Source organism: Phasianus colchicus, chromosome 12 (genome assembly GCF_987193195.1).
Source record: "Phasianus colchicus chromosome 12, bPhaCol1.hap1.1, whole genome shotgun sequence".
Classification (NCBI taxonomy): Eukaryota; Metazoa; Chordata; class Aves; order Galliformes; family Phasianidae; genus Phasianus; species Phasianus colchicus.
In genome coordinates this window covers 10,412,895-10,424,811 of record NC_143447.1, presented here as the reverse complement: position 1 = coordinate 10,424,811, position 11,917 = coordinate 10,412,895, and the positions used below count along the sequence as shown (strand labels likewise).

Sequence of the window (11,917 nt, the reverse complement as noted above, 5' to 3'; positions counted from 1 at the left end):
TAAAGGAAAGGGCTCCAATTAGGCTGTGATGTTTTTGTTCTACTTAATATTACTTTAATGCCATGACTTAGTTCTGTAAATAAGATTTAGAGTCCAATGGAAGTCTTGGATTTTTTTTTTTATTTGACTAAATGAAGAAACTGATCTTTTTCTCTGGCTTTTATTTTTCGTCAGTATAATCACTGATTAAAACTAGTTACCACAGACCCTTGTAGGATTGTTCCCTATGATGCCAAGTTCATATAAAATTGATAATACAGTAAATACTAAGTAGAGTATAAGACAAATTGCTCCCAATTTTTTATCTATTTTCCAGCCATTCAGGTGAATTGCCAGAAAAATAAAAACAACTGAACAGATGAGAGAAGTGGCTGTGTATGTCAAACCACTGCTGTTCACTTCTATGGGTCCGGATGTATTTATGAAGGCAGTTTTTATAAACCAGGGTATTCCCAGGCATAGCATGTCAAATACGTTGGATCCCACAATGTTAGACATAGCCATGTCTCCGTTTCCTGTAAAACAAGAAGTACAAATAAACCTGACTTGTGTTATACAAAATTGGCAAACTGTTTTGGAGGAATAGGCTGTCAGCCCTCAACTTTTTGTGAAGCACCCTTTTCAATCTTTTTCTTTGCACAAAAAGTAAATATGATTCTGTAGACCATGGTTTTGGTACCACAAGCTTAAAAAAATGTCTCCCTAAGTCACCAGCACCTGCAAAGCTGCTCTTAAGATAAGCTAAACAGGATAGTATAGAATCCAGCTGTGTTTAAAATAACAAGACAAGTTGTGCTTTGCAGTAAAGCTGTGACGTGATCAACAGCAAATCATACCAGTCTGGAACACTTACCTGAGATACTGGGAGGTTTTTAAATGTCTGAACCACAGCTTTTTTTTTTTTAGGTAAACTTAGAAACTTGAGAAAGTTTTGAAGCTGCTCCTTGAATTTCTGGAAATGCTGACTAGAATTTTTTTGTCAAAGTGCTTTTTAAGCACATCAATTGGAATGAGCCCAAACACCAAAATCTTTACCTTTTCGAGCCACCAGCACACTTGCAACTGTATCTGGTACACTTGTTCCTGCTGCTAGTAATGTGAGACCCATTACTGACTCTGGAATTCCCAGTGTTTCACCTGTAGTTTATAAACAATGGTAGAAAATATGAGTAAAACTTTTAGGTTGTTTCATCCAAAGAAATTTTTTCAGGAGTCCTTTGCTGGAAAAAGGATTATTAATAATAGTAATTCTAAAATCTGTTGAATCTGTTCACCAATTTAACTTGACCAAACATGCAGTGACTGAACTATCCACTAAGTTGAAAAGAATAACAATAACAACAATGAAATGTTATATTGCTCTTGTTCCTCCATCAAGGAACTATAGGATGGCAAATATCTTATTTACAGCTTTTTCAAAAACCTGAGTGGATGGAAGGTTTTCTGTGTTCAAAATGATATTAGTTATGGATTGTTCTTTGAGATGCAGTTGAAATTTAAATACCTATTTATTCCCTTTTCTCAATTTCTGGAAAATGTTACAGTTTTATTTGGTTTGAGACATTTCATCATTAGCACTCCAAAGTGTTATGGAGCAATAATTCTTACAAACACACACTCTTCAAAGGGGGGAGAGGGAAAAAAAAACACCAAGGCATGACTTTGTTAGGAAATGAGGACATTAAGGATAGTATTACAATATTGTCTCAACCATGTGGCTCTAATGCTTCGTTCCAGTTAGAAGGAATTAGAAGTTTTTCCATCTATGGGATTTGGAAGAAGTAAATGACTTTTAAGTACAAGTAGTGTTGTAGAAGGATGTGCTTCTTTAGATCAACACTGATTTAAATTAAAAAAAAAAAGTTTATCAAAACAGAAACTTCCTGCTTACCTGTATTTTTAGCCCTATATGTGCTGAAAGAATACAGGTTTCTTAGGATACAGGGATTCAGATCTTAAAAATTGTTGTAGCAGCCTTTAGTTTTATGTACCATTCATGAGCATTGATACCTTGAAGTATTTGATATTTCTGTTCAGACTGCTAAGTAATTAAAGCTTGTCTTACATTTTACTGAACCATAGAAGTTTATTTTATTATTGTTGTTAAAATCTGAATTCTTTCTTAGAGTATTCAGACACTTCTAAGCATAGTTATCTTAAAATAAGAGGCAGTGTGCTGTAACTTAGGTCAGCAGTGATTGCCTAGTATATAACAGCTTAGTTTAGATCAACCCCATAAATTTGTTTGAAATTTTTCCTGTTCAAAGGGACTGATGTCATCCTCTTGTAAAATCTGTAGTGGTATTTATTTTTCCATTGCTTCTAATGTAAGAGGTTGGTAGGATGGAGGGACCAATATGATCAGCTTTTATAAGTTAAGCAAACAAAGCTGAAATATGAATGAACCAGTGTTATGCATCCAATAGTAGTTTCTAGCCCTCTGAAGTTTGTAAGATAGAATCTAAACTCAGGTGAAGCTGATTTTTTTTTTTTTTAACTAGTAGATAGATTCATCTTCTAGTTGAACTATAGGGTTTTTTTTTCTGGCAATTGACCATAAAGAGAGAATGGTCTTATTTTTCTAGCCTTCAGTTCATTTTGTGTATTGGTAGCAATATCTTGCTATAGTTATGAAAATTTCCTTGCTAGTAAAAAAAAAAAAAAAAAGTACTAAATTAGGTTTGCTCTTGACCATCAAAACGTAGCCCCCTGCGATGAAACTTTTGGCACGTTTGATAGGCCATTTTTATGCAACAATAGAATATTTTTGGGTCAAATTTCATCAGAGAACCTAGACTTGAATATATATATACAAATACATGTAATTTTTAGAGTTTTAATGTGTAAATAGAACATATTTGACCTTGAAGTAGTGGGACAAAGACCCCAGTGCTGCTTGTAATGACTCTTCAGAGTGGACTAACACTAATGTGCTGTTTGAAACTCCACTGTACCTGCTTTCATATGAATTAGTGTTTTGTCTAGTAGATGGGCAATAATTTTCATCTGGATCCTGTCTCAGAGGCTTCTAGCATTCAGATGGTAAATCTTTGATTTTTAGATTCAAATAGAAAATCGTTTGACCAAGGAGTGAATCTGATGGGTGTTGTATCCAGCAATGTTAGTAACTTCTCACAAGTCTACCATTGTGTAGGTCTGTGTCTGCACTTAAGGAGGAGTTATTTGCTGAATTTGAAAACAAGGATGCTGAACTAGCAGAATACTCAAGTAGGATTAGTGAGTTATGATGTAGAAATGGCAAAGTTTGTGCTATTTCTCATTTAGAGATCTGTTTTCTGCTTGTTCTTAAAATTAAAACCTGTTTTGTTTTTTTTTTTCTGGAGCTGACTGGAGAAACAGTGAAATGGGGAAACCTGTTAATATTTTAAGATATTTTAAAACTGATTTTACATTCATTCACATCTTACCTCTCACTCAAATTCAGCGCTTTTTCAGCAGATTTTCAAGAGATACACACTCGTGTAAGGAATAAACATATGACACTAATAAACAGATGACATAGTGGGAATAAAATAATACAAAAGTTTGGGCATCGTTTTTGGCAGTTTAAGTGTAGAAATAATGGATCTCTTCCAAAAATCTGAATCTTTAATTTCAGTCTTGGTGGATTCCATGTTTGCCAGACTTTGGCTTGATGAGCTTATTCCTGCATACCTAATTGTTTCACTTCATCAAGCAATTTAATGAAACTATCTTTTTAAATATAGGCTGTTTTTTGTAGCTTTGTAAACAAATTCTCTTTCACATGATGGTAAGCAGTCAAAAATAGCTAAATTCTGCAGAGGTTTTCATTAGATGGAAGGAGGCAAATGAAGCAGTCACACACAAGGGATTGTTTGTTTTAAGCAAAATATGTGTTGCCATACTGACTGTTAAGTGGGAAAAAGGAAAATCTTCACACAAAGAAAACTTTTTCAGCCACTGTTAATTGGTTGCTTTGGTGCAGCACTTGAGGTACCTACCTGCTATTGTTATCATCCACACAAGGACGTAAGTGATTGCAGAAATCCATGCTGCTGACATGAAAAATGTTACCATGAACCAATTCCTCCAAAACCGTCTTCTACAGTCTGGTGTAGTCAAATAGAGCAGCGTAATAATAGGAAGGGATAACACCCACAGAATTCTCTTCATATCTTCTTCAGGCATGGTGAAGACACTTGGACGATCTGTTGAAGAAGTAACTGTTTTAAACTGTAGCTTAAATTTGAAACATTAGCACTAAGTCATGCTATTTGCTTCTACTTGTGAGAATACTGGAAAAAGGTACAAGAAAATAACTGTGACGTTGTAACTGTTGTCTTACTAGTGCCTACATCACACTGGACTGAACTCTGAGATCAGATGTTCTTTGTCACTAGGAGACAACCAAGGTGGATGAAAAATGAACTTGTCTATAAGGTTTTTGCAAAATGTTTACAAGATTTAGCACCAACTGATGATTTGTCTAAGTGAAGAGGAAGCGTGGTCCGTGGCTTCATATTCCTTCTGCTATAATGCATATTTTGGGCTATGAACTGGCCACTGCCATGACAAAACAGGATATATTAGAACAGTAGCAGTGTGTCTTTCAGCTGATACTGCATTTTACAAACTGAGTTGCTGGGAAGTTTCAAATGTGCCAGTAACAGAACTTCCATCAGTTATTGCTGTGCACAAATAAGCAACTGTCCTAGCATTCCTCTAGCAACTAGCTGCATACAAAAATCACAACTACAGTTTTACTTAACGTTATATTCCAGCACAGAATAACGATGTACTTAAGTACTATGATATTTTTGAGCAAAAACTTAATAATATCTGAAAACCTGCTCTTTGTTACAACTTATGTAAACTGGCATAGAGATTGCTAGAGACAACTGTAAGAATACTTATACCTTCAGAGATTTCATCAAGCCCATGTAAGCTTGTTGAAAACTGAGAATAGTCCAGCTCATCTTGAAAAATTCCACTATCAGTTCTTGACTGTTGACGAATTAGAGGCCCTCTCTCTTCCCTCCATCCAGCTAATGGCTGCTGCTCACCGCTCTGTTCCGTGGCTTTTGTAAAACAGGAACAGCAGGGACTGAGCTTTTTCATGAGGCACCGGTTGATTTTAATGTCAAAACATAGTACCAGAATATAACACCCATATATTAATAATAAGGAAGCACTTTCATACCTAGAATTAAAAAAAAATAATAATAATTACATAATGTGTAATATAGATTAATATATAATAAATAACTAAAGTGACTGACATGAGAAGACAAAAAAAATTGCATGAGTAGTGAAAGGAAAAAACAAAAGCATCTTTTTGCACTTGTATGAGCAATGTCATGGAAGTTTGTAAGTTTCTTCATGTCTTTCAGCAGTTTAATTAATTCTCCTCCCCTGCAGAATCTTGTCTGTGTATTGTATAGTTGCATGTTTTCCAGGGGAACTTACTGAACAACTGATGTTTGCAAAACTGAGTCTTACGGGATGGGAAAGAGGGGGACAGAGTGTGTTATTTTGAGTCAGAAACTTCAGAGAGGTAGCATCGGACCTGACTGTTTTGAGACAAGAGGAGTTTCAGTAGTGATGGAAAAGAGACTTGACATCAGAAAGTCATGGTCTGCTTCTGACAGAGGAATGTTTTTTTCTTCGTGGTAATGCTATTAAGGAAAGTCTCTAAAATAAGTAAGCTATGAAGACTGCTATGCCAAAACAGGTCAGATAGAAGTTGTGAAGTTTGTACAAAGAAACCTATGCAGAGCAGACTTTATAAATACGCAGGGTTTGAATGGTTAGGTAACAGTCTTTACAAGCATTGTGACTTTCTACATTTTTAAAGCCAACAGGATGTACATTTCTGTTAGTGAATGGCAGCTGAAGTTTGTTTGTTTTTTAACACTGTTTCACTAATCTCCAGTCAACAGTAATGAAACACTACTTGTGCTCTTACCAGTAAATTCTGCTGTCAGATATCATCGCAAGGACCGCCGCTGCACTAATTGTATATGCCAGGCAGTCTCTAAACAGCGGCCAACAGGATAGCCTCGAAACCTGCAGATCACAGATTCATTTTCATTTTTTAAAAATGTGTCTGTAATACTTTCACTAAGTGCTGTAAATGCTGCATCGGTATGTTGTTTCTATATTATGTAAAAATCTAAGATTCTTAGGAATGACTCAAGTATGATATTTAACAACTTAGTGTTTTTAAAAACTTTCATAGCAACTTATCTTAAATCTGATTACATGCTGGTTTTGCTACGAAATAATAAACTTGACGGTTGTCATAGTAAGTCTCTCTTGACTTTTGTTGGCGAAGCAGAAAGGATAACCATTTGGCTCTCAGGTGCAGAACTATCCAAGTTGATTCTTACCACGCTAGAGAGCAGCCCGCATGCTGCACAAATCCCCAGAAGATTATAGATGGCCGATCCAAGGATGGTGCTGATGCCGATGTCTCCTTTTGTCACGAAGACTCCTACAGGGAAAATGACTCTCTGGTATGTTCCTCGTTGACATGCAAGGTAAAGAGTTCTGGGTTACGAGGAGTCAAAGTGTGTGTCTCTTACCTAGAAAAGCAGTGACAAGCTCTGGAGCAGAGCTTCCAGCTGCCATAAAAGTTGCTCCAGCAACATCTTGAGAGAGGCCAAGGCCTGAGGACAGAGCAAAAGAATTGCTTTAAAAAATTTTTAAAAAACGAAATACTTCAGTAGTCTTACATTAGTATGTAATGTTAGAAGCTACTACAGTGTACTGGGATAAACTCTGCTCTCTTTCATACAGTTAATGCAAGTATTTGAAATGTCTAAAACATGAAAATGTAGCCTCATTGAGCTTACTTGTTCCCAACCTCATTTAAATACTAGAAGAGGAGTACTGGTAACAGGAGTCATTACAATATGATCTTAAAAGGTAAAATAGGCGTGTTTATGTCGGCCTTAATGCTGTTTTGTGAGGATAAAAATGGTGGGGACGTTCCTTGGACAAGTGTGGTAACACTAAATGATGATTCAAGTCTGTTTTGAGGGAAACCCATGCTCCTGTGTCTTAGTAAACCAAAAACAGATTTAAACCAGTGCTGGGATGAACCTCCTCCATGAATGCTGTAAGACTTTTGTTCTCGTAAACTGTTTATGAAACATTACCTTTTGGATTGAAGTCTGCACTGAGACCAGGAAAGTATAGCTTGATACGGAACAACAGTCTAGCATGTCAGTTTAAAAGAAGTATAAGCCCTACGGCAATGTTTAAACTTACATTTCCTGTAAGTGTTCTGGTCTGGGGAGCGTTTTCCAGTGTTCAGGGATGAGTTTCCCTGGAGAACCAGTTTTAATCAGCAAAGATCTGAACTCAGCCAGGACCACCTTTTCATTCAGTGGTCTGCTGAAGCCAGGGGAGTTACTGCAGGGTGATGAGATTTCACGGGGCTGCTCTAACTGTCCCTTCCTTGACATACCTACTGGATGGCGGCAGCCGGTGTGCCCAGGCTTTGCTTTTCAGTGCAGCATCGTACGCTGGTAAGGTCTGCGTGTGTGAGCAGCTGTGGGGTGGCTGCAGCTCTGCCCCGGGGTGCCCAGCTGTGAGCCCGCAGCGCTACGGGGAAGGGGATGGACGCACTTACATTCCGTGATGATCTCTAGAGACGGTAGGAAGTAATCATCGCACACGATGGACGCGGCCAAAAACATGTAAAGTATGATTAGGAAATAAATAACGATTCCTCCATCCTTTCTCTCCTGCGGTGTAAAAAATCCCTCGGGAAACTCAGACGAAGGGGGAACGCAATCCGTCCCGTTCTCTGAAAGACGAGGACAGAGGCGTTACGCCGCGGCCGGGCGCTGTGCACTGCAGGAGCGCGGCTCGCGGCCCCCGCCCCACCTGTGTCCTCTGCCGTGCGCTGCGCTCGCGCTCCCCGCGGCTTCCAGCCCCACAGCGCCAGCAGCAGCAGCAGCGCCGCCCGCCGCCTCCACAGCCCGCCCGCCCTCGCCCGCATCTCGGCGGCCCCGGAGCGGCTCTGAGGGCGCGATGGGAGGAGGCAGCCGGGTTAGGGCCGGGAGGGCCACGTGACCCCGGGCTGCGCGACCCCCCGCTCGCCCTGCGCTCGGCCGTTCGCGCTCCTGAGGCTGAGCGCGGCCGCACGGCGCCTCCCTCCAGCGCGGTTGACTAACGTTCTTTGTGTGGTGACCTTTCTGCAGCGAAGTCATGTGTATAATTGAGGATTAAATGGTAAAATGCAGTCTTTTTGCAGGGTGGCTTTGCGCGGCCGTTCCCCACTCCCGCAGAAGGAGTTTGTTTTCCATCGAGCCCCTCTCAGACATCTCCACAAACGCCTGTGATCCCGTTACGCACGATGGCGTTCGGAGGCGCCCACGTTCTGCTCGTTGCTCACCAGGCGTCGGGCTGATGCTCTCACTGGTGAGCAGGGCAAGCAGGAGAACAGCGCGGTGCTCCGCTGCATCCAGTGCTTCCCAGCGCTCGTTCCTTGCACCTTTTGCTTGCTCAATGCACGACCCGTCTCCGTAGCACACAGGAGATGAGGTGAGGTGATAAGATGGCTCTTCTTCTGCCGTGGTAAAACGGAGCAAATAAAAAAAATCCTAAAGCCACCCACCGTTACAATATGAACGCGTGTTCCTGGAGAGAACGTTCTGGAACAACAAGTTTTGCAGCAGTTGCTTTTGCCTTTCTCTGACCCCTCTGTGGCCTGAAATGCTTTTTACCTCAATGGAAATGACTGCAATCACCCAAAGCTGTGGAGGTGAGGGGTACCTTTGGAGGACGCGTCCCCCAGGCTGTCTGAAAAGCAGAGGGAAGCAGAGCTGTGGCAGCTGCTGCTCCCGCTTTGCAGGAGGAAATCAGTCATGGTGATTTTGAAAGATTTATGGATAGGATTTTCTTCTAAACCCCACTTTCCCATCATAATGAAACAGTACCCATTTTCCTGTCTAAATTACTGCTGCCTGTTTCCCTACGTGGGTCAACAGAAAGAGCGTCGTTATGGAGGTAAGCACCATCCTTGCCATTATGTGCCTCTCTTCTCCCAAGCTGATCCTTTACCTGCTCTTAGAAGCCCAGCACAGTTTTCTGATATCTGCTGTTTCAAGTTAGGCAGTTTTTGAGAGCGTGCTCTTTTTTTTCCGTGGCTTTAATTACTCATGAGAGTCCCGTTCTGATGGGATTGGGCTCTCCAGCACCGCGCACCGCTGGCTGTGGAATTAGGAAAGCTCAGTCATGTGCTTCCAGGATTTGGAGGTTTCACCACAGTCTATTTTTGCTACACATTCAAGCTCTAATTCCTTTCTGCAGGCAGCCCCTCTCCTGCACAGCTGAAGCAAATCAAACCTTTGATTTTTAGTGATGGAAGCCTGCTTATTTTTGCCACGAAGTTGGGTGGGGGGTTGCTGTGCTCACACTCTCTCTGCAAAGCGTTCCCCCATGGAGAGCAAAAGCCCCAGAGCCTCACAGCAGGAGGAACCATGTGCTGCATATCTTCATGTTTGACCCAGCACAGAAGTGCTGCCAGGCAGACTGTGCTTTGGCCTCAGATGGCTGACTGCCTGGCCTGGGCTTTTTCAGTCTGTAGGAGCGTTCTGCAAAGCAGAGGTGAGTCAACTAGTAGTGCAGATTTATGTGTGCTGCTGCTTCATTTTTGGCTGCTGTTAAGATAAAGCCTGTAGTAGTAAAAAATAATATGTAAATATGTTTTTCAGAGCTTCCAAAGTGGAGAGAAGGGCAGAGGTTTTCAGGTTGCCAGCATTAACAACCTGCCACCTTTAGGCTGCCCAAGCACGAACCTCTTACAGGGCAACTGCAGCAGCTGTAGTTCTTTCCCATTATCCGTATTTTGGTGTAACCAAATATTATATGTCCAAGTGCCCCCTTTCAACCCAGGACTGTTTTACTTGACTACCACTTTAAGCAAAAGGAGGCTGGGCTGCCTAGAGGTCTGACTCCACCTGTATGCAATTAGGGTGCAGGGTTTGAAGGACAGGCTGATGGGGGCAGGTGGGAGGAAACTTGCATTGGGAGCAGCTGCTCTGTCTCCAGGCAGCAGGTGCTCATTTTGCTCAGAGTGAGGTAGGACGTTAGTACTATGTGTGGTGCTAAGGAGGAGTTTTTCTGTAAGCAGTGAATTTGCTTTGTGTTTTTTGATTTTCTTTTTCTTTTTTTCTCCCCACTTTCTACATAATGTCAGCAGGCAGGACGTGGACGTTGGGAGGAAAAAAAGGAGGTAAGTGTATCAGGATTAGAGCATAATCCTGAGTCCTTAGTGGTGGAATCTGGTCTTCAGTTGAAAGATATATAATGAGGTGAGGCTATCTCAGCTCACTCAGCGGGCAGAAAGGTGTTCAGATAAGGTTTTCAGTTGTTTGCTGCTGCTTTCTTTCTTTCTTTTGTTCCTTGGAGAGTAGTCTGTATAAAATTAGCCCAGTCTGGGGCTAAGTGCACTTAGATATCCCCAGAGCTGCTAGGAGTGCATCTTGCTGTTACCTGTACCCTAGTGCTATGGCTTCTGTCCCAGCCTGTGACCCAGGGCACAGATATGCATTCCTTAAGTGATGCTCTATGTAAGTACATGCTAGTTATATTCCTGGTTGTGAGGCCTAACGTGTTGGGAAGCAAATCAAGTGAAAATGTCTTCATCCTCAACAAAACCCCTAACATTCTTTTGCTAATCTGGAGTTATCTCTACTTGGCAGAAAAGAAGCAGAGGATGAGAAGAGAGCTGGCTACCTGGGCTGCTGCTGCGATGGGACTGTGCTAGAGCTTTTCAGAAGGTTGGTTTCCCCACTGCTGTTCTGGTTCTGCTGCTCACGTAGTTCCTTTGGAGACTACAGTAACTGTGTAAAATGGTGGTCTCTAAAATAGCTGATAAAATAAATTTTCTTACCTCGGGGGTGTTCAAATATCACTATGAGGTGACGGGATTGATACTTCACTGTTGCAGAGTTAAAATATGTCTCTTCAGTGTAACTCCATTATTCTTCATTTAAAAGATAAATATACCTTCACTGTCAGACCAGATATTCCCCTTTGTCAGCATTTCATGGCTCGCTTCCTGGATCCAGATAGATTGATGATAGCTGTTTAATATTCTTTCCTCTACAACTGGTGATTTGAGAGTTGCCAGCTCTCATGATGGTTGCTGTTTTTCTTTAAGTATCAGCTTCCTGAAGTACGTTTGCTGCACCAGAGTCCTGGCTAGCTTTCTGTTTCTCTCAAATAAGGAGGTGCAGAGGAAGTTTAAAAATGTGAATCTCAGTTTCCATTCCTGAGGCAATTAAATTAATGAGATTATCTTGGAAATTATATTTCCTCCTAACTTGAGGAAGGAGTGGTGGGTTATTTCATAGCTTTAGACCAGAGTGTAGCAGAAATGCTAAGTCATGGCCTGAACTGGTGATTGGGCACCTGGTAGGAAGGCAGGCCCAAACCAGGAGAGCTCAGGTGCATGTAATCTATTGCACCTGAGTGACCCAGACCTCATTTAAGGGTTGGCAGTGGAAGCGAGGGCAAATCTTGCCAGAGATCCTTGTCTACCCGAGGCCTTCCAAAGGTAAGCAGCTCTTTTCCTTCATTTTTGTATTTGTGACTGCTGTATTTGAGCTTGTTCTCATTTGCTGTAGCCAAAGACTTTGCCACTCTGCTATTGTCATCCCATTATAGCATTACACAGAGAAAAAGGGAAGGGTTTGATTTCTGACCCTTGGCCACTGAAGTTGTGAAGAGTGAAATTTTCTATTTTGCATACTTCAGATCACTCAACTGCAGTTACTGGTGATAACCAGAAAACCTGCTGGGCTTTGAAGGAGTGGTTTGTGGTGGCCAGTGCAAACCAGCACTTCATGCTCTGCCTTACACATGTGATGAATGTTCCTTTATTGGCTCCAGGCTGTGAAGTTGGGAACAGTGGATGTGT

General features: G+C 41.3%; 1 protein-coding gene and 1 long non-coding RNA gene across 8 annotated transcripts in view; one reads left to right on the top strand and one right to left on the bottom strand.

The window, feature by feature from the left end:
• Positions 1–192: 192 nt before the first annotated feature.
• On the bottom strand, positions 193–8,830 carry SLC24A5 (solute carrier family 24 member 5). Of its 2 annotated transcripts, none has more exons than XM_090148906.1 (9): positions 8,609–8,830; positions 7,619–7,795; positions 6,567–6,650; positions 6,372–6,475; positions 5,948–6,048; positions 4,899–5,182; positions 3,984–4,190; positions 1,036–1,137; positions 193–515 (listed from the first exon to the last, which is right to left on the bottom strand). In XM_090148906.1, the coding sequence occupies exons 2-9, from the start codon at positions 7,683–7,685 to the stop codon at positions 193–195; spliced, it is 1,272 nt and encodes a 423-aa protein (XP_090005032.1). In that variant the 5' UTR covers positions 7,686–7,795; positions 8,609–8,830. The 2 variants fall into 2 exon arrangements, with proteins under 2 accessions (XP_090005032.1, XP_031472474.2); XM_031616614.2 differs by lacking the exon at positions 8,609–8,830 and adding an exon at positions 7,876–8,419.
• A 176-nt stretch (positions 8,831–9,006) lies between these two features.
• LOC116244706 (uncharacterized) overlaps positions 9,007–11,917 on the top strand; it is a 128,224-nt gene continuing 125,313 nt past the window's right edge. For 3 of the 6 annotated variants that reach the window (XR_016470384.1, XR_016470386.1, XR_004170259.2), the window contains exons 1-3: positions 9,007–9,600; positions 10,193–10,228; positions 10,698–10,775. This is a non-coding gene — a long non-coding RNA (uncharacterized LOC116244706). Of the gene's footprint in view, positions 9,601–9,668; positions 10,075–10,192; positions 10,229–10,697; positions 10,776–11,490; positions 11,555–11,917 lie in introns of those variants that run through there. The other 3 variants (XR_016470387.1, XR_016470385.1, XR_016470388.1) reach the window with 3 other exon arrangements.

Bases quoted from the DNA above. Each gene is read 5' to 3' on its own strand.
- SLC24A5 (XM_031616614.2), bottom strand. From the start codon at position 7,990: ATGCGGGCGAGGGCGGGCGGGCTGTGGAGGCGGCGGGCGGCGCTGCTG. The intron at 6,651-7,618 runs GTAAGTGCGTCC...CTCTGTCCTCAG, and splicing joins TCTAGAGATCATCACGGAAT to GCCTTGGCCTCTCTCAAGAT. The intron at 5,183-5,947 runs GTAAGAGCACAA...TTTTAATTCTAG, and splicing joins TCTGACAGCAGAATTTACTG to GTATGAAAGTGCTTCCTTAT.